General features: G+C 39.3%; 1 protein-coding gene across 4 annotated transcripts in view; it reads left to right on the forward strand.

The window, feature by feature from the left end:
* The window catches only part of LOC124776650 (general vesicular transport factor p115), a 223626-nt gene that overhangs the window by 78656 nt on the left and 121741 nt on the right, over nt 1–23229 (forward strand). For 3 of the 4 annotated variants that reach the window (XM_047251738.1, XM_047251739.1, XM_047251740.1), the window contains one exon: nt 19445–19646. In XM_047251738.1, coding sequence (XP_047107694.1) covers nt 19445–19646 — 202 coding nt within the window. Of the gene's footprint in view, nt 1–16318; nt 16628–19444; nt 19647–23229 lie in introns of those variants that run through there. The other variant, XM_047251741.1, reaches the window with a different exon arrangement.

A 23229-nucleotide genomic window follows, 5' to 3' on the forward strand; every position in this document is an offset into this window, starting at 1 on the left:
CATGAAAGTAATGTTACCTCAACAACAAGACTATATAATATCGTTTCAAAAGAAAATTCAGTTGAGACAATTAATGACTTATAAGACAGCTTTTCTGGCCAGTAATTGCCATCAGACAATAAGTATGACGACAGACCAGTCTTATCCTCACTACAGATGTGTGTTGGATCTGCCACTCCTTTTTAACCTTTTGCAACCCACCCCTCTCCCCACCCAGAGTAAGGAACCAATAATTCTGATAGCTGGGGTAGTATCATCACTTTTATTTGTATCTATCAACAGTATTAAGTATCTCCCCTTCTGTAGATGGCTAGCAATTCTGTCTCATAATTTATTAGGCCATATAATATGACAACTCAGATGCTGCCTCATCACACCCTACACACAATTTAAATCATCTTGAAAGGGATAGGCTATAGGATCCAACTAAATAAACAACCCCAAAAGTGGGAGAATGTTTTAGTAAATATATAAGAGTATAATATAAAAGTAGGTGTAATTAATGAATAACAGATGAGGAAACTCTTAGTAAAAACTTTTTTATTTCTTGATCAAACTTGAATTGTCACTTACTATTTCAAAATAGTTTTAAATGTATCAGCTTCCAAGTTGATACGTGTGTTTCATGGATATGGAAATATATATAATGAAAAAGACAGATTGCTACTCACTGTAAAGATGGCTCTTTGAGTTGCAGACAGGCGCAATGAAAAGACTGTTATACATTTAGCTTTCACCCAAAGCCTTCTTCTGAAAAAGAAAAGTGCACACATTCATTCGCACAGGCAAGTGTATCTCATGCACGCCTGACTGCCATCTCTGGCAGCTTATACCGGAATGGCAACGGCCTTTTCCTTTCCTGAAGAAGTTTAGTCCGAAACCTTAATGTGTTATATTCTTTTCATTGTGCCTGTCGGTAACTCAATGTGTCTTTATGGTGAGTAGCAATCTATCTTTTTCATTACATTGTTGATATTCCAACCTATAGTTTTCATTGTTTGAAAATATTTTTATGCTCTCATGTTCAGAAAAAACAGAACACCTTGAATAACTAAAGAGAGGATGTTCATATTCACAGGGCATGTAAATTAAGGTGTTCTGCAGAAATGTTTAGCATTTGAACCTTGCCAGCCCACGGGTTCAAGGTAAAAATCGATATTTTGACACACCACCACCTATCAGTAAATTGTGCTTGCAGTTCTTGTTGTCGCTATAAAGCGAAGTTAATGGATCAGCGTGACTTGAGCAGACATGCAAGATACCTCGCACATGTATGCACAAATTGTACCATCAAATAAGTGAGTTTGAAAAAGGGCACATTATTGGCATGAGAGGAGGCTATATATTGAAAATTCGTTAGAAAATTTCATTTCAGCCAACTATTTTCTTCTTTTCCTTAGTTAATGTCGAAGATTCACATTAGCCATTATTTCATAAAATTTTGATTGTGTATTATTATTTGTCTTGCTACTTCTGTGTATTGTGTCATATATGATCTAAAAATTTATTTAATTTATTAGTCACATCATTTTGATATTCATAGCTGATATTGCAACACCTGAAAATCGGACACCTAGTCAGTTGATTGTTCATCTAATACTATTTTTGAGTAAACTGGTAATTTCCCTTTGAAGGACATTATTTTTATTGTTCTGTACCTCAGCCAGAAAAACAGAACGTTACAGGATCAATTTGTTGTTCATCTGTTGAGACTCCATTTTTTCAGGAAGGGGTGGAGATAGAAAGCTGAAATTTATGTCAAATACCAGTAACCCGGCTCAGCTTCACACAGGCAGCATTTTGTATCTGTGGCCAGACAACTTGTGTGCCATAATGAAATTTGTTTGCTGGCCATGAATAATTTTCAGAGAACAATGTTAAATAACTGAATATCATCACTTTCATATAACTTACACAATGTAAGTAACACAAGGCAAGAAAGTTGTCCGGAGGAATGAATGTTAAGTTTTTCATATTGAATTGGTGTTTGGACTGACATCTCATTGCAATGATGAGAGCACATTGTGATGTAAGTAGTATGTTTACAACCAATGTAAATATTGTAAGCTGCGGGGTGGGGGGTGGATAGCAGTATGAGAAAAATACGAAATTTAGGAATATTTGCCATGTTTTACGAGGGTCTGAAAACAATTTTTGTGGTCAGCCAGAAAGTGATGCAAAAAGTTTCCAATCTGCAAGTCCACATTCTTCTTTTGTTCACTGAAAGAAATGTCTCTACTATCTGTTTGCTCAGCAGGATCAGGAACTATAATTACAAATAAAAGTTTTAAGTTCTAACTAATTCAATTATAATTAAGAATATTTCACACGCACAAAATAGTGATATTCTTGATGATGATGGTGGTGATGATGATGTCTCTATTATAAACAGCACTATGAGCAGTTCAAAGACGACCTCTGTGGTAAGTTCCCATTAAATGGTCTTTTGCCCTGACTTATGATAGTCAAAGTTAATTGCTCACCACAATAGTGGAAAATAATGTCACCACTTGCCACGTGGTTTTGTAAACAGTACGGGCAGCACCCGAACAGTTACTTCCATGAAATTGAAGCATTCCAGGGTGGTGTGCAGTCCACAAGAGTACACTTCCTATTTGTACCAAAAACAGGCATTTAGTTCCCAGAATGAGATTTTCACTCTGCAGCGGAGTGTGCACTGATATGAAGCTTCCTGGCAGATTAAAACTGTGTGCCGGACTGAGACTCAAACTCGGGATCTTTGCCTTTCGCGGGCAAGTGGTCTACCATCTGAGCTACCCAAGCACGACTCAAACCCCATCCTCACAGCTTTACTTCTGCCAGTATCTCGTCTCCTACCTACCAAACTTTACAGAAGCTCTCCTGCGAACCTTTCCAAACTAGCACTCCTGAAAGAAAGGATATTGCGGAGATATGGCTTAGCCACAACCTGGGGGATGTTCCCAGAATGAGATTTTCACTCTGCAGCAGTGTGTGCACTGATATGAAACTTCCTGGCAGATTAAAATTGTGTGGCGGACAGACAGTCAAAAGCTGTGAGGACGGGGCATGAGTCGTGCTTGGGTAGCTCAGATGGTAGAGCACTTGCCCGTGAAAGGCAAAGGTCCCGGTTTGAGTCTCAGTCCTGCACACAGTTTTAATCTGCTAGGAAGTTTCAGACATTTAGTTGCAGCCTGGATGTGACATCACCCAAGGCAGGACGTAAGCTGCCTTTTGACTGATGCAATTGATAGCTGGGTGTGAAGTGAAGTGAAGTGAAGTGAAGTGAAGTCACTGCCTCCCCGACCATGTTTATGTATGGGCGCAGCGGACAGCCAAAGGGAACACCTGCTGTCATCTACTCTATGCTGCGATAGCAGCCTCTAAATGGCCCCTTTTTCAGATATGTATTATTTTAAAACTGTCATCAATCAAATTAGAATCTTCATAATTTTTATATGAATCGAGTTAAGTTAGCTTTAATCACAGAAAAAGTTTTAGCGTGACTGCATATAAGGCTTGGCCGGCTAGAATTTTTAGAATGGAACTGACAGTAGAACATGACCTCTGAACTACATCTTTAAGAGATCTGGTATTGGTTGGTAATTGCATCAAAGTCTTGAAACTTGTTATAGCTTCATTATTTAGTTGGTTTCATCAGGTGCTGTAATCAAAACTTTGTATCAGTGATATAAATGATACTTAATCTATGATGTTTGTGTTCCAAATTTAGTTTTCAGTAAATTACTTGAAAACTGTTAGATGTCGTTTAATGAGGTCACATAGTAAATGTTTTTATATTGAACTAAAGTTTCATACCAATTTTCATCTTCCTAAGTTTAATATTTAGCACCTTCAATTTTTCAAAAAAATGTGGATTTCGATCCAAAATATCCGATCAAGTTAAAACTTGTAACGGTTTATTTTGACATGCATTTGTACATTCTGACAAACTTTTGGCTTTCTAGCTTTATTATTTAGCACTACTTGTTTTTTATTTAAAACAATGTATTTAGGGAAACATATTTATCTGATCACTCTGAGATTTAACAATTTAAACATTAATATACTGAAGTGTATGTTGACAGAGTTTGGAAAAGCAACTTTAATTTTTAATTTCACCCTTAGATTATGGCACAATACTGTGTATGCTATACACATGCGCATTATGATGATATGGCACTAGTAGCAGTGAACTGGGCTAAGTCCTGACACGCTCGCCCACCTCTGTATCTCTCAAATGATACAGCGCTTGTTTCGCCAAGAAGCAAATCACAGGAGTGTGTATGTGAAAGTGATCCATTGTGTATCGGGGCAGGGTGATGTGGTACAGACCAAATAAAAGATGTGCGCAGTGTACCCGTTCAACTCGTGTTACAGCATTCCTCTTGTGAAGCTTAGTATGCACTGTGCTGCATTGTTGAACTCATTGCAACATTCTGTGTCATAGACTCTTTATGGCAGACTTCTTCACTGTGCTGTGCAAAGAATCAGGTCCATTAAAAATATTCAATTATTTCAATTTGTAATTCTCATTTCTACAGCTACATCTAAATCTACATCTACATAATGCAGACCACTTTATAGCACTTGGAGGAGGGTACCCCATATCACTGCTAATCATTTCTTTTCCTGTTCCATGCACAAACAGAGTGAGGGAGAAAACGACAGTGTGTTTGCCTCCATATGAGCCGTAATTTCAAGTATCTTATCTTTTGTGAACCTTATGCACAATGTATGTTGCAGGCAGAAGATTCGTCCTGCTGTCAGCTTTAAATGCCTGTTTTCTAAATTTTCTCAATAGTGTTCCTCAAAAGGAATGTTGCTTTCCTTCCAGGGAGTCCCATTTGAGTTTCTGAAGCGTGTCTGTAACACTTGCGTGTCATTCGAATCTACTAGTAATGAATCTAGCAGCCTGCCTCTGAATTACTTTGATGTCTTCCTTTAATCTGACGTGTTATGGATCCCAAGCACTCAGCAGTACTCAAGAATAGGTCACACTAGCATCCTATATGTGGTCATCCTGTACAGATGAACCACACTTTCCTAGAATTCTCCCAATAAACTGAAGTCAATCATTTACCTTCCCTACCACAGTCGTCTTGTGCTCGTCCAATTTCATAACATTTTGCAGTGTTACACCCAGATGTTTTAATAACGTGACTGTGTCAAGCAGGACACAACTAATGCTGTACCCAAACATTATAGTTTTTTCCTCCTTACTTATCCACATTAACGTATACTTTTCTGCATATGCAGCTAGCTGCCATTCATCACACCAACTAGAAATTTGGTTAAGTTATCTCGTATCATCCTACAGTCACTCAACTTCAACACCTTGTCATACGTCACAGCATCATCAAGAAACAACCACAGATTGCTGCCCACCCTGTCCACCAAATCATTTATGTATGTAGAAAATAATAGTAGTCCTATCACACATCCCTGAGGCACTGCTGACGATACCCTTGTTTCTGATGAACACTCGCTATCATGGACAACATACTGGTTACATTTACATAAGAAGTCTTTGAGCTACTCGCATATCTGTGAACTTATTCCATATGCTCATACCTTCTTTAACAATCTGCAGTGGTGCACCATGACGAATACTTTCTGAAAATCTAGAAATACGGAATCTGCCTGTTGCCCTTCATCCTTAGTGAGAAAAGGGCAAGCTGAGTTTCATACGAGCAATACTTTGTAAAACCATGCTGATTCTTGGGTATAAGAAAATTTATTATATTCAATCTTAGATTGTGTTTAGGGATTCTGCAGCAAACTTATGTTAGTGATATTGGTCTGTAATTTTGTGGGTCTGTTCTTTTTCCCTTCTTATACGCAGGAGTCACCTCTGCTTTTTTCCAGTTACTTGGGACTTTGCACTGACAGAGATTCACAATAAACTCGAGCTAGGATAGGGGCCAGTGCTACAGTGTAATCTTTGAAAAACTGAACTGGGGCTCCATCCAGACCTTGTGACTTTCAGCTGTTTCTCTATGCCATGGATGTGTATTACTGTGTTTTCCATACAGGAGTCTATTCAATCGTCAAATGACAGCATCTTTGTACAATTCTCCTGCATGAATAATTTCTTAACTGTGAAATTTAAAACTTTGGCTTTCGTTTTGCTATCTTCTATTGACACATCGAACTGGGCAACAGGTGACTGGATAGAAACCTTAGACACACTTAGCGGTCTTACGTAGGACCTGAAATTTCTTGGGTTCCCTGCCAGATCTTTCACTAAGGGTATGATAGTGATAGATGTTCTACGGTTCACGAGAGATTTTTCATAGACGCATGAATCTCTCAGGGTGTATACGCCCCAAGATAACTAGGAAAAACCCAGGAATTTTATCATCCTAGAAAAATCTGGGAGAAACCCAGGATATTTTTTTAAATTCTGGGAATTTTTCATTGTTTCAGTTTCCAGTTAAATTTTTATAATTTTGATTCTACTCTACTCTACTCTAACAAAGGATTTTAGTGTAGTCCACTACTCCAGAATAATACTGCAGCAATAAAACGTAAATGAGAGAATAACATCAAAACAAAAATTCAATTGCAAAGAAAATGCACCATTCACTACATCAAAACACAGTGCACTCACAAGTGTCTGCTGACAGGTAAGCATATCAAAGTCTGTGCAACACTTCTTAACAACGAACTGCTTTCGGTGAGCGCAATGTCACAGCTGTGTACATTTCTAACAAGCAGTGGGAAAATATTGTGAATGGTGGTTTTAGGAGCATTATTTTCAAATTAAATTTCTGTTTACACAAAGTGAACTATGTTACATGTGAGAATGTGTGATGAATTTTTTAAATCATGGAACATTTCATTTTCACTCAAAACAATTCAAGGATCAGCCATTAAGAAAAATTTTGAGCCCAGAAGATCAGCCATTTATGCCGTTATTTAAAATTTTACTGGTGCATTTGTGTTTGATATATCTTATTGGGTAACACAAGCTAAAAAAGACAAAGTTTCAATGTTAGCTTTTCATACTTATTTTAGTGCTTTCATAGATCACAAATTATGAACTAACAATCGCAAAAAGTATAATTATCCTTCAAAAATAAGTGAAAAGTGAGCAAACAAATAAGTGTTGCTGTGCATTGAATATCTATGCAAAATGCAACCTATGTCCTCAACTATTTGTTCGATATATTCCAATCTCTGTCTTCCTCTACAGTTTTTGCCCTCTACAGCTCCCTCTATTACCATATCATTCCCTCATGTCTTAACAGATGTCCTGTCACCCTGTCCCGTCTACTTGTCAATGTTTTCCAGACATTCCTTTCCTCTCTAATTTTGCCCAGAACCTCCTCATTCCTTACCTTATCAGTCCACCAAAATTTTGACATTTGTCTGTAGCACCACATCTCAAATACTTAGATTCTCTTCTGTTCCGTTTTACCCACAGTCAATGTTTCACTGAAATGCTGTGCTCCGAATGTATATTCTCAGAAATTTCTTTCTCAAATTAAGGCCTATGTTTGATACCAGTAGACTTCTCTTGGCCATGAATGTCCTTTTCACCAGTGCTCATCTGTTTTTGATGTCCTCCTTGCTCCATCCGTCATTGGTTATTTTGCTGCCTACATAGCAGAATTCCGGAACTGCATCTACTTCGTTACCATCAGTCCTCATGGTTCTTATTTCTGCTACTTCTCACTACTTTCGTCTTCCTTCGATTTACTCTCAATTCATATTCTGTACTCATTAGGTTGTTCATTCCATTCAGCATATCATTTAGTTCTTCTTCACTTTCACTCAGGACAGCAATGTCATCAGCAAATTGTACCATTGATATCCTTTCACCTTGAATTTTAATCCCACTCCTGAACCTTTCTTTTATTTCCATCATTGCGTCTTCAATGTACAGATGGAACAGAAGAGAGGAAGACTACATCCTTGTCTTACAACCTTTCTAATCTGAGCGCTTCTTTCTTGGTCATCCACTCTTATAATTCCCTCCTGGTTCTTGTACATATTGTATATTACCCACCTATCCCTATAGCTTACCCCTATTTTCCTCAGAATTTCGAACATCTTGCATCATTTTGCATTGTCGAACTCTCTTTCCAATTAGACAGATCCTGTGAAGGTATATTGAGTGGTACCTGTTGGGGGGTCTGTCTCACCACTGGTACCTTCTGTACTAGACCTGTTAAGTCTCTACGCAGGACCCGGTGAACTACCACTGCAATACCGGCGCCAGGCCACCCTACCTTTGACTCTTTGTTTTTTTTATGACATTCTTGACCGCCAGCACGAGATGTACTTTTCTTCTCTGCAGCCTCCCAGCATCCACTTTCGTCACCTGATTCAGCAGCTGCAGTTCACACTTCCTGCCACTTTCTGAATGGGGGAGAGCCCTTCACTACCTTGGCTTCAGACACAGATTTGTGTTCGTTTTGACCTCAGCTCGTTCCCGAAGGATTCGATTCCTGAGCTGACCTATTGCTGCAAATTTCTTGAGCTTCGCTCACAACTTACCGATAGCATATTTTTGTGCACTGATGGTTCAAAGTCTGCCCACGGCGTTGGCTGTGCTTTTGTCATCGGCGCTGATAAGTTTCAATACCGGCTTCTCGACCAGTGCACAATTTTTACAGCAGAGCTTTTTGCCCTCTATCAGCCTGTTCACTATGTCTATAGGCTCCAGCTCACTCTCTGTGTGATCTGCCTTGACTCCCTCAGTGCTCTTCATAGTCTAGATGATCCTGATCCAGTCCACCCCATCGTTCAATGGATCCAGGACTGCCTCAATTTGTTCCCAGATGGGGCAGCCCAAGTGATGTTCATGGGAGGCCATGTTGGTTTGCCTTGGAATAATGCTGCAGCCAAGGCCGCCGTCCATCTCGGTCGACCCGCCTCTTACTCTGTTCCCTCGCAAGATATTTGTACTTTTCTCTATCAGCGTATCACGTCACTTTGGCATAACCATTGGTGCTCCCTTCATGGGAACAAACTCAGATAAGTCAAGCCTCTCCAAACAGCCTGGTAGACTTCCTCCCGGCTGCCTCGCCGTGAGGAAGTAATGCTTGCGAATAGGGCACTGCCACTTTAGTCACCACCACTTGTTGAGTGGCGACCCTGCACCCAGCTGCCCTTTTTGTAGCCAGCCGTTAACGGTCAGACATTTCCTGATCCTCTGCCAATATTTTAGCCACTTACGTCTCAGGGTTGGGCTGCCGCCCGCTTTGCCGGACATTGTAGCAGATCACGTGCGAGCTGTGGCTCACGTTTTAAGTTTTTTAAAAAGCGGTAATGTAGCAAAAGAGATTTAATTTCTACCTGTTGACTATGGTTTCTTGTTGACGTCTTTTAGATACTCTTCCATGACATATTTATGTTTTAGATTTGTTTTTTCTTCCTTTGTGTATTGGATCTCGCAATAGTTTTTTTCCCTTGTGGTCCCAGCATTCTCTAGTTCTTTACTGGGCACTTATGACCTTAGATGTTTTGCGCCCTAACATCCCCCCCCACACACAAAAAGATCCTATGAATGTATCTTGATTTTTCTTTAGTATTGCTTGCATTATCAACCACAATTCCAGCATTGCCTCTCTGATGCCTCTACCTTTTCTAAAGTGAAACTCGGATACATCGTCAATTTTCTTTTCCATTCTTACATATATTATTCTTGTCAGCAACTTGAATGCAAGAGCTGTGAACCTGATTGTGCGATAATTCTCACTCTTTCCAGTTCTTACAGTCTTCAGAATTATGTGGATGATATTTTTCCGTAAGTCGGACTGTAAGTCACCAGACTCATACATTCTACACACCAATGTCAATAGTCGGTTTTCTTACCACTTCCTCCAATGATTTTAGAAATTCTGATGGAATATTATCTATCCTTTCTGCCTTATTTGATCTTAAGTCATCCAAAGCTCTCTTAAATTCTGACTCTAATACTGGATCCCTAACTCTTCTAAATCGACTCCTGTTTCTTCTTCTGTCATGTCAGACAAATCTTCCCCGTCATAGAGGCCTTCAATGTTCTTTTTCCACCTATTTGCTCTCACTTCTGCAATTAACAGTGGGATTTCCATTGCACTCTTAATGTTAACACTCTTGCTTTTAATGTCACTGTAGGTTGTTTTGACTTTTCCTGTATATTGAGTCAGTTCTTCAGACAGTCATTTCTTTTTCGATTTCTTCACATTATTCATGTGGCCATTTCGCCTTAGCTTTCTTGTACTTCCTTTTTATTTCATTCCTCAGCAACTTGTATTTCTGTATTCCTGAATTTCCCTAAACATTTTTGTACGTCCTCCTTTCATCAATCAATTGAAGTATTTCTTCTGTTACCCATGGTTTCTTCGCAGTTATCTTCTTTGTACCTATGTTTTCCTTCCCAGCTTCTGTGATGGCCCTTTTTAGATATGTCCATTCCTCTTCAAATATACTGGCTACTGAGCTATTACTTATTGCTGTATCTATAACCTTAGACAACTTCAAGCATGTCTCATCATTCCTTAGTACTTCTGTATCCCACTTCTTTGCGTATTGATTCTTTCTGACTAATCTCTTGAACTTCAGCCTACTCTTCATCACTACTGCGTTGTGATCTGAGTCTATATCTGCTCCTGGGTACGCCTTACAGTCCAGTATCTGATTTCGGTATCTGTGTCTGACCCTGGTATAATCTAACTAAAATCACCCGGTCTTTCCCAAGTATACCTCCTCCTCTTGTGATTCTTGAACAGAGAACTCAGTAGTACTAGCTGAAATTTATTAAAGAACTCAATTAGTCTTTCTCTTATCTCATTCCTCGGCTCAAGTCCATATTCTCCAGTAGCCTTTTCCAGTCCCCCATGACTACTAGATTTTCATCCCCCTTGTTAAGTACTGTATTACCTTTTCAACATCCTCATATGCTCTCTCTTCATTTTCAGCTTGTGACGTCGGCATGTATAACTCAACTATTGTTGTCGTCATTGGTTTGCTGTCGATTCTGACAAGAACAACCCTATGACTGAACTGTTCACTGTAACACACTCTTTGCCCTACTTTCTTATTGATAAGAATCCTGTGCCCGTTATACCATTTCCTGCTGCTGTTTATATTACCCTATACTCATCCGACCAGAAATCTTTGTCTTCTTTCCATTTCACTTTATTGACCCTTATTATATCTAGATTGAGGCTTTGCATTTCCTTTTTCAGATTTACTAGCTACCCTATCACATTCAGGCTACTGATATTCAATGCCCCAGCTCAAAGAACTTTATACTTTTGTTGATTATTCAATCTTTTTTCCATGATTACCTCCCCCTTGGCAGTCCCCTACTGGAGGTCTGAATGTGGAGTAGTCTGGAATCTTTTCCCAATGGAGAGATCATCATGACACTGCAGGCCACATGTCCTGTGGATACACATTATGTGTCATTAATGCAGTGGTTTCCATTGCCTTCTGCATCTTGGTGCCGTTGATCATTGCTGATTATTCTGCCTTCATGGGCAGTTTCCCACCCCTAGGACAACAGCACCCTGAAGCTTCTGTCCACTCCTCCGCCCTCTTTGACAAGGTCATTAGAAGAATGAGGGTGGCTTCCTATGCCAGAAGTCTTCGTCAGCCAGTGCTGATTATTTTTAAAAATTTTAGCGGTGGCAGGTTTTGAACCTGGGGCTGAGGACATTTTGATTACTAATCAAAGATGCTACGCCTAGACCATGCCAGTGTACAATACCTTCTCCATTAAAAAAAACTGATAAATTTTACAGCTATGATGGAGAGTATATTGTCAATTAATTCCGAAAAAAGTGCTTTGTACTTTCACTAGGGTATAGTGTACCGTTGCCCAGGGAAAATTGTACTTTCACATGGGAAAAAGTGTATTTATAACTGGGATATCTGGGAACTTTCTTTCCTGTCTGCATTTGTGCCCTGTCTCTACTAACCTCATGTTTATATGTCTGGTGGCTACTTTCATTGTGTCAGGCATGTAAAATACCATCCACCTGCATACCATACCATTGCTTGGCCTCCATTGGAAAAGTTTTTTCATAACCGGCAATGAGCAACAAGGCCTTATGGGATTCGCACAAACGATTGCGTTTTAGCAGTGGGCATGGCCAGCCTTAATATTTTACATCAAGGCTGGAGCAGATTTCCACTTTGGCTCCTCCAGAGGCCCAGACTTATTTTAGATTTGACCAATTTTAAGAAAGATAGTATGCCATATCTTACATTTCGGTCTCTGTTTTTTTTAACATTTTATGTCTGCATCAAAATTTCACAGTATTTCATGCTAATGGCTCCAAACAAGGGAATTCCCTTGGTTGCTCTGTAGTGTTCCCAAACCATGTCACCAGAATTCGCCTTCATGATGAGTATACCGTTTGCTCAGCAGAGCTTCAAACAATACTGAAGGCACTGGAGCAGATGCATCATATTCAGGGCAAACAGTTTCTCATTTACTCCGATTCCGTTGGTGCCTTACAATCACTACAGAACCTTTACCCAGCTGATATATGACCAACTATACTTGTTCCAATGACAGGGAAAGCAGGTGTCATTCTATTAGGAGCCAGAGCATGTGAGGATATGGGGAAATGAACAGGCCAATCGAGGTGCCAAAGAGGCCTGCAGAGGACAGGATGTGGCAGTGTCCTATTCCTCTGCAGGCTGTTGCTTCTGCACTACGTAGAAAGTTCATGCGGTTGTGAGATGAGGAATGACTGGCAGTAATGGACAATAAGCTTTGGTTTGTGAAGTCAACTATTGTGCTGTTGTGTTCCTCCTGCCAGTGTCTCAGATGGGATGAAGTGACCTCCACATGTCTTCACTGGGCCCTGCTCTCTTACACGTGGCTTTTTTATTGAGGTGCAAGGATCCCCCTTTTTGTGATACTTGTGATGTGCACATCTCTGTACGCCATATTTTAACAGAGGGCATTTTATACCGTTATGCGAGAGCAGAAGCAAATGTCGGTAGGGATCTGTCCTCTATTTTAGCAGATAATGAGACAAGTGTGACTAAAGTTTTAAAGTTTCATTATTTATCTGGACTCTTACCTAAGCTTGTTGGCTGAAGGTTTTAGTGCGTTGCAGAGTGGCTTCTCATACTTCTTTTATTCTTGTGATCAGCCAACCATGTCCATCTGCGATATTGTTTTCACTCCTTCTGCCACTTCCTTCCTATTTAGTTGATGTTTTAATATTGATATGATACTTTGTTTTGTGCTTCCATGTAGGTGCACACATGGTTTTCCGCATTTTGTTACCTTTTGTTTCCATGCTAATTTATACTCCTGTTTCACGTATTTTCCCAACGCTCGCCTCGGACTGTTTCCACGCGGGCACTGGAGACCGTGCTGTCATGCACCCATAGCAAAATATCTGTCCATCCATCCACTAACCTTTGCTTGTCATCATTTGCATGTTCTCTTTCGAACTGAGAATGCAGCAGCTTCTGCTTTCTCTGCATTTTCCGAATCTCATTGTTAAACCATGGTGGCACATAATTCTCCAAGCAATGATTTACAATCTGCTTAAACTTTGTCCACAATTCCTCTACATCCATCTTACTGGAACTGAGTGATGCCAGTTCACTCTCTAATAACTGCTTATCTGCTCTTTCTAGCAGAAACACTCTCCTAGCCCTCTTAACTGATTTATTAACTTCCATAACCATAATTGCTATAATGACATCATGATCACTAATCCCCCATCCTATACTGATGTTGTCAATAATATCCAGCATATATGTAGCTACCAGGTCTAAGATATTTCCATTGCTTGTGGGCTGCTGAACTAACTGCTCAAGAGAGTTTTCAGAAAATGTGTTCAAAGTACTTCGCACGACTACCTGTCAGTACTACCTCGAGTGAATCCTTAGACATCCTAGTCTGTAAAGTCGCCTCAAAAGAGTATTGCACTAGTGACTGTAGACTTTCTTTGAATGACTCGCCACAGCAAAATTGGGTTCCCAGTAAATCCGTGCAACATCCAACAGTCAGTATGATTTCACCTAGACCTGTTACACACGACCAGGTAACTTCAGTGTCACACTCAGCGTCAACGTTAGTGGAGACATCATTTTTGTCAAATGCAGTGAACACTCTCTCTCCTATGACCTCTAATGTGTCTTCCATTCCACGACTCGTTAAGTATCTCAGAGCTTCCCACTTTGGCTTTCCACCTGATGTCAGTCCCAAGAATAAATTGATTGTGAGAACTTGCCTGAAGGCCAGTAAATTCAGAAATTTTTTATGAATACCTTGAAAATTACTGATAAAATTTTTACAGTGAAAGTGTCTTCACTCTCAACACGGTCTGACTTCCCTTGCTGCTTATTGGCTGGAGAGTGTTCATCTGAGCACCTCAAACTACCACCTAGTCTAAAAAACCCTGATGTGCACTCCACAAGTACTCTGCTACCCGAGTAGCTGCTTCCTTTATGTACTGCGCCCCTGACGTATCAAGCAGAGTCCTACAAATCCCCAACCAATAACGTAGGTCTAAAAATCTACAGCCAAGACCATCATAGACTTAATGAATCCTGTGGTTGAGACCTTGCACTCAGCTTATAACCAAAGGACCCTGATCAACTCTGGGAACAATGCTACAAATTGTGAGCTCTGCTTGGATGCCAGATGTGAGGTCAGCAGCCTTCATTGCTTCCACCAGCCACCTGTATGAACTGAAAATGGCCTCAGAAACTATGCGACAGGCGTTTTTGGTGCCAACTTGATCCATAACTTGGAGGCAGCTGCACCCTGCTCTCTAGATAGCTGCAGACAAGGTCACCTCCATATCTCGGATGAGGCCCCCCGGCAGACAAACTGAGTGCACATTGGCTTTCTTTTCAGCCCTGAACACTATCTGCTTAAAGTGCTCCATAACACACCTAACATTGCAGCTCCCAGTAACTAGAAAACCCTCCTCCCATGTGCTTGCTCGGACCCTGCTGAAGGAGCAGCCACCTGTCCAATCACTGGATGAATGGACAACGCTAGTCATTCAGTCTCCATATTGAGCATTGCCCTTGAGTGACGCGAACACGTTACCCCCCCCCCCCCCCCCCTCACTTTGCTGTGATAGTGGATCCACTGCATCGAGTACATTAGGAGGTGTCTCAGCAGAAGAGCACATGGGCAAAACAAGAGAGACCTGATGTGTTCAATGGACATGTCACGTTCATCGGCACAGTGCTACACTCTGACGCAATAACCTGAAGGTAACTGACTGCAACCAAAAATGCATTCAGTTGTTCACAAACTGCAGCCAATTCCTTCTGTGTCAGCACACGGAATGTACACATCCTACCCATCCTAGCAAGACTAACTGAAGAAGTAAACTATAAAAACAGACCGAATCCTAGATACACAACTGGCTATCCTCTGATGTGTCACCAATGGCCTCTGATGCCTCAGTGAGCTATGTTGCTGGCTGTCCTGAAGAAATGAAAACTGTGCTACATACTACCTGAATTTACACTTACTAAATGTGAGCTTACATTTCTTAAACAGAAAAACATGGACAAAATTTAAGAAATATTCAACAAGGAAAACACGAGAAAAGATAAACACTTAACTTATCGTTATGTAGATGTGTATCAGCTGAGAGTTGGGGTCTGACTGGCTAGCTTACTAAACAAATGGACCCTTGTCTTCAAAACAAAATAAATGAGCAACAGCTTCATGGTGAGGCGTTTACCTTTCATCTGGCATTACAAGAGCAGCCCTTTCGAAAGCCATTTTGCCCCTCCATTAAGAGGGTGTTGGCAATATTTTTCATTCTGTTGTTAATAATTCTTATGTAGAGTTTGTAAGAAGCATTTAGTAAGCATATTCCTCTACATTTCTCACAGATATTTATTCTTCTCCACCTTTCATGCTTCAGTTACTACCCTCATCTTCCAACGGTCATTTAAGACTTGTAAGAGCTTCAGGTAAGTTATCTTCCATATTTAAGGAGTTATACATTGATTCCATCAGGCCCCATAGCTTTACTGTTTTTCATCTGTTTCAGGGCTTCCTGTATGTTACATGATGTGATGTCATCTCCTTGATGCACAAGTTGGTCCCCTCCATCCTCTGAAGTTGTTTTTCTTCCTATTTTTCATCTTCAAACAATGGAAATTGCAGGCAGGAGTATCAACAATGTAGGGAAAGATAGATTGCTACTTACCATAAAGAAGACACGTAAAGTTGCAGACAAGCACAATTAAAAGACAGTCACGAGAGAGAGAGAGAGAGAGAGAGAGAGACACACACACACACACACACACACACACACACACACACACACACACCTCATGCATACATGACCACCAACTCCAGTATCTCAGGCCCGAGTTGCTGGATTTGGTGGTTGTATGTGGCTGAAAGCTGCATATGAGTGTCTTTTGATCGTGCCTGTCTGCAACTTGACGTGTCTTCTTTTTCATCTTCTTCGGTATATAGTTGTTGATGGTATTTTATGCATGTCTCTTTATCTATGACATTCATTTTTGCTGCTGAGTTGTTTTATGAGTTTATAGGTCATCTGCCCACCATGCCCATCATTCATTATGACGAAATAAATCTGTTCCACAACACTTGAAGAGCTTCCTTATAGTTTTGGTGAAGATGTGCTTTCCTGCAGATGTAACCAGAGTTTCTTCTGAATTATCATATAGGTTTGAGGTATGCTTTTTGTTCTGTTTTAACTGCATTCTCTACTTTGATTCCATACTCTGAGACTGTTCTTCCTGAATTTATTCTTTTTCCTTACAGCTTCCATTGTTGCTCTGTTAATGCATGACTTGGTGTTTTCTCATTCTTTTTTTACATTGCTCTATGTGATTTTGTTCTGCAGACATTGTATGAGGTGTCGCTGAGACAAGTGTTTTATACTGTTTTCTTGTAATAGATGAATTTTTAAATACTTCATCTTGGGTGTTGTGTAATTTATTTCTTCCGTCTGATCAACAGGTTTATCTTGGCTATAACAGGATAGAGATCTAAATTCACGTTAAGTCCTCTGTGGACTCTTACATCTTGGACAAGTGATCCAAGTTATCTATGTACTATAAAAATAAAGAAGTTGTGGCTCAGATGCAGAGTGTCAGACTACAAAGATAAAGGCCTTGGGTTTGATCTCCAGTCAATCCTAGTATTTTTATCTGTCACTTATCACATCTTTCACTTCTGGCAATTTTTGTTGATATGAAAAATGCTGCGTTGTATTGTGGTTCAGAATCTACATTAAATAGTAGGTCCCCCTATAACTGGCTGGGTAAGTCAGTTATCAAATGTTGGAGGAAGGTAAAAGTGTTGCACTTCCAACAGGACCATACGTAGTAAAGCACTGTGGTATTCAAACCAATCTTCGGATTGATTTACTGCTTTACTTTTAAGAGACTGATGGCTCCTTCTTGCATTCCATTTATCTTTGTAAATGTCTTTTTCCTAAAGAATTTGCTGGTAATTTTCATATCATTGAATGTGATGAAATGATTTAGTTCTTGCCTATTATTATTACTGTGTACCCTCCATACGTTCCTGCAACTCCGGTTACTGGTATGTTTTCTACATGTCCATTCAGGTCTGCACTTATTATCAAGTGGCCGTATTTACTTTTGTGTGCCTGTTTTTCCTTAAATCTTTCTAAAATGACTACATCTCTTCTTTTTTTCCTCCTTTTTCAGGAGCATATACACTTATTATTGTCAAGTAACCCTATTTTTATCCACACTGGTACTGTACTTTCATTCACATAATTATAACTCTGAATTTTGTTTACTGTAAACCGGTATTGCAACCCCACATTATGCTCTTGTTGGGTTTAAACTGCTGTAGACCATTGTATAACCATTCGGTTCTTTGTACTTTTGTAGTTTCATTTTTGTTTCAGTTATGGCAGGTTTATACATTTTTTTTATTTTAATTCTCTGTTCACTCATTGTTTGTTTTGTCCTAACCCTTGCGCCTATCTGGCTTACTTCCCTGATCACTTTAAGTTAGCTTTTTTTCCTCTTCTACAAGGGGTAACAACCACTTGATTGAATAAACAGGTGGTGGGGCTGCCATATCTATGCCAGCAGACCTTCCTAATTTTCTGCCAGGATGTCTTCTGCTAAAGCCAAAAAGCACTAATTTTAAAGAGCCAGGAACTCACTTTTCCCACCCTCCCACTGGCTACACTCCATAGGTGGGCATTGTCCAGGGACCACACAGCTTTCACCTTCGTAGACATGGGAGTGGAATTTGCTAGTAGAGCTGTTAAGAAATTACAGAGGCATTTTCAAGGTTTTAATATTCTGACACCTCCAGCAGGAGTTAGAACCCTTGAGACTATACCAGCCTTTGGATATCATGTTATAGAAGTGTCAGTTAAATTACTTTGTGTACTCAGATTGCAATGCTACTCTTCCACACTGTTCACTATCCTTTAAGTTTATGGTTATTTGGTTGTAGTTATCAAATGTGGTTTATGTATTAACCCTTCAGTCTGTTTCCATGTGTCCACCTAATATGTTTTGGGAGTTTGAGGCTGGCTGGTGCAGTAATTTTGTTTAAATTGCTCTCAACACAGAATTATTTCATAAAATTAATGAAATTTTGAGGATTTGTTAACAATGGACCTTCATTACATTAAAAAATACTTGAAGCAATCTTTGCTGTAAAGTTCCACACCACAGTCTCTTTCCATGATTTTCCTGCAGTTCTGTATCAAGAGACAGCCTGAAATTTATGTGTACATCTTCCTTTAATGACTGTAAAGAATGGATGCATTGTTCACTGAAATATTCAAAGGCTTTACATATGTTTGCACGTATTATTTTACTCATTTTCTTATTTCCACAAGAACGTTTTGTAGTTCCTAATTCCTCCCAGCTCACTCACTTCTAGATGAAGATGTTGTTAACAGTACATCTTCGCAGTTACCCTATGCTTCACTCAGGAATTAGTGTTGTCCATCATCAACAGATAGTACAGCAGTTCTGTTTTACCTCTGGTACTTCAGCTGGCAAGTTTGTGGTCATGTTACCATCACGAGCACATACTTTGGTTGAGGGATTCAAATTTAAAAAGAGTCCTGACTTATTTTACTAGGTATTTTGATCTCTTATTCAATATATAAATTCATTTCCCTTTCCGTTTTGTCAGTCTTTGACCTTTTCCCTTGTTCCATTTTTTACATTTTTCTCTATCAGGCCTTTTACCTTATATCTTTATTAGCCAACCTATGTGACCTTCATCTCCAGAAAGTGCCATGTGTGACACCACTACAGTGACTTGCAAACCACAAATCAGGAGAAGGCAAATTTGTGCCATTATAAATTCTCTACTTTTGTGCTTCTAATCCTTAACTCTAATGTAAGACTAAGTAATGTAACATGGATATATTTTGCACAGTTACATGTATTATTTAAGTACTTTAGCTTATAAGTATGTTGTATAAAAGTTTCAACATGAGTAATATATCTTTCAGAGATAATTTAAATGTTGTGATTTCAGGCACTCTTACTTCTGATACAGCTTACAAAAGGAAATGCCAACATCCAAAAAATAGTAGCCTTCGAGAATGCCTTCGACAGATTGTTTGATGTTATATCAAAAGAAGGGTACTCTGATGGTGGTATTGTTGTTGAAGATTGTCTGCTATTGATGTTAAATCTTCTGAGAAACAACACATCAAATCAGAATTTTTTTAAAGAAGGTCTGTAATTTTCAATGTTGTTTTTATTTCTGTATCTCAGGTATTACTCTGCCCTTTCCCATATTTTCTTTGGGAATAATCCTAATTTGCATTGGGAATAATCATAATATGTTGTTATGAAAATATCTGCATGTTTGCTAACTGAAATCCAATATAATGAGAATATCGAATTTCTTATCTCTCTTTATACAGATTTTGTGTAACTTACCGAGTTGTTGTGCTGTCATATACTTCTTTCACATGGCCGTGGATAGATGGTACAAATACCTATATTGCTAGAGGTGAGCAGTAATGTTTAGGAACTGGACAAATCATTTTGAAGATGGGAGAATATCAAGTAAGCTTCATGTCATGTGTGCAGTGGGTACAGAATGGAAAGAATAGATGATATTACCAATTAAACATAATTAAAGCACATGTAAAAACCAAACAAGTGTTGCTAGAAACAAAGTTTCTGAGGAACTTAATAGCATGATATATTAAAGTGAATGAATTGATGGTAAGATTAAATTTTCAATTGTTTCTGTTTTGAGGGTCTATATGAAGTGACCATTTTCTTTGCAATGTGAAGGAACATGATTTCATTGCAGCCAACCTAAAAGTCATACAATATATGGAGTAGCAACATTTGAATTCTTTGCCATTAAATATGGCAACTGGAGTCTGCTCATAATGTTATGGTCATTGTTCCCTAAGATGCTAAGAGGTAAAACTAATCTGTTTTGAATGACCTTCCTCCCATCGAACTATAAATGCAGTTATTTTACCAGAGAGATAATTGAGATCATTGCAATTTCAAGGAGGAATAGACATAAGGCCTTTAGGAAGTCAGTGGTGGATGTACAGAAGTAAATGTTGTGTCTCTACGAGAAGCTACAAAGAAGACTGATTGTAGAGAATTCTAAGTTTCCAGAATGTTGGCCAAGAAAATTTGCAAACACTTGGAGGCTGTCCGATTTTTTTTTTTTATTTTTATTTTTATTTTATTTATTTTTTTTTATTTTTTTTTATTTTTTTTTTTTTTAGTCCAGAGCGGCACACCCGTTTTTCTCAATTCATTAATTGAAATTGTGAAAAAACTGAAATGATGTGCCCATTAAATGTGAGCCCTACATGCTATTAGGCCAAGGGGTTATCTACATAAAGCTGGGGCAGCTCAGTTTACTTTAATTTCTTCTAACTAGGGATTTTGTAAGGACAGCTTTAGTATGCATCTCACATCCAAGCAAAACCTATAAAATCATGTGTGAGTCTCTACCCGCAATGCTACTTAGCTATTCCAAGCTAGCCTAAACAGTCGAACAATGGAAAGTCCAGGTAGGAATATCAACAATGTACGAAAAGACAGATTGTTACTCACCAAAAAGAAGACATATGAAGATGGTATCTTTTCTTTCCAACATTTCCAAAAGACGGGGCAGTTGAAAAAGTGTGCCCCAACCTGGACTCGAACCCAGGATCTTCGGCTTACATGGCAGATGCTCAATCCATCTGAGCCGCCGAGGACACAGAGGATAGTGCGACTGCAGGGACTTACCTCTGGCACATTCCCCATGTGACTCACATTCCCAACTTACTGTCCACACACTACATTGTAGTGCCCCTGCCCACTATACTCATTACTCGCGACTGTCAATCTACAAATTCCCATAAGAGTTTGGGCAATGTGAGTGCATCTGCACTGAAGAAGATCATTGGCCGGTTTGCCTTATCTATATGAAGATGGTAACTGTACTTTTGGACATGCCCATCTGCAGTATCTCCCACGACATTATCTTTCAAAATGATAATACCAAATCACTTGTTGCCCGTGCTGTCCTGATGTTACTGACAAAGAGCACTAGACTGTTCTACAGATCTCTCATCCATTGAAAATATCTGGTCATCAGTTACTGGGAGACTGGCACACCACCACTCAACTCCCCAGTCACTGCACAGATACTAGAACACACTGTAGGGGTGACGCTCAGGCAGGCTGTGAGCTCTGACGTTACCATGGATGGTCCCATTATGCTCCACTGCGCCGAAGCTTTTAGCTACGTAGCACGTACACATTTAACTCGTATGCAGTTGTGGATATTGTCATTGTTAAGATTTATATTAGTTAAGCTGTTATTTTATATTGTCGGCACAATACTAGCGTGAAGCTTCCAAACATCTTTTTCAAATTTTGTTGATAACTTCAAACTTTCAAAACACTAAGGCTTAAAACAATAATACCTGGTGGAACACTAAATTTCCTGAGTCATGTTTTTAATAGTGATTTTACTAGTAGGAAGATACTGAAATACATTTCTGACCCTTTATAAGATAGGGAACATAAAGTGGCAGCCTTTGCAATTTCTTGAGATGATGAGTTAGTACACTATCCTTCCATAACCACTTGTTGACAGTCAGAAAAAGAGCCCTGAATCACTTTTTAAACATGAATTGACTTCATGTAACTTAGCCGTACCTTGTGAGAGACGATCCTGTAAATCTTTATTCTTTTGCCTAAGGTCTTTTATTTCTGTTTCCATAATTTTTAATTGTTGGCACAAGCACACATCGTCGCATTTGCAGCAGTGTTTGTTTTAATGGTTAATGTTTTGTCTGGTAGTAATTTCTTTGGTTGTTGGTAATGTATTTATCTGTAAAATATCTTCTACTTCTTTAGGGTAGCTTCTTTTTTTTCCCACAAATATTTATCAAATTATTAGGCTCATTACTATGCCATAAATAAACGCCAGAGGATGGTAGATTTAGAGTTGAAACAGCATCAACCTTAAACTTGATTGTCAAAGGAATGTTCAACAGTTCACTTTCCAAATCCCTTTCAGAAAAATATATTGTGCAGGTACAAGCATTTTCAATTAAAAATGACTGTATGTTTACAAACATTCATCCATTATTGTTATTGTTTCGTCTCTTTGTTTTTAGGAAATATATGAAACTTAATTTCTAACTTATTTTGTTGTCTGCTGTGGTTGCTACAATTGTCGATCACATGGCAAACCATTATTTATCACTTAAAAACATACTCTAAAAAATCCCTCAATAGACTGACAATTATGGCCTAACTCTGAACTCAATCACCACTCACTGAGAAAAATTCACACTGCTGTAAACAGCCTTGTTTTCACTTGTAAATACAATTAAAACACAATATGTTGTGGGAGCTGCGAGCTACTGAGTGCTGGTTGCGTTCAGTCTGACACCAGGGCTTGCTACTGTACAGACACCTCATATCTGCAATGTGTATTCTACGCTATCCTTGGGCCACCATGATTGGTGAAGAGTATAGCAGCCATAGAATTGAAGTAGAGTGGAATGATGTTCCTGTACCTAAGCTCAGTTCGATCTGCCCACTTGGGTTAGAGGTATTGCTGCTGCCAGAGGTAGGAGATCTGTGACGAAATTTCACTTCCTGTGTGCTCCCAAAAACCACCAACAAATTTAAGCTTGTATTATTCCTACCTCCCCCCCATGAACCATGGACCTTGCTGTTGGTGGGGAGGCTTGCGTGCCTCAGCGATACAGATAGCCGTACTGTTGGTGCAACGACAACGGAGGGGTATCTGTTGAGAGGCCAGACTAACGTGTG

Source organism: Schistocerca piceifrons, chromosome 2, assembly GCF_021461385.2.
Source record: "Schistocerca piceifrons isolate TAMUIC-IGC-003096 chromosome 2, iqSchPice1.1, whole genome shotgun sequence".
Lineage (NCBI taxonomy): Eukaryota > Metazoa > Arthropoda > Insecta > Orthoptera > Acrididae > Schistocerca > Schistocerca piceifrons.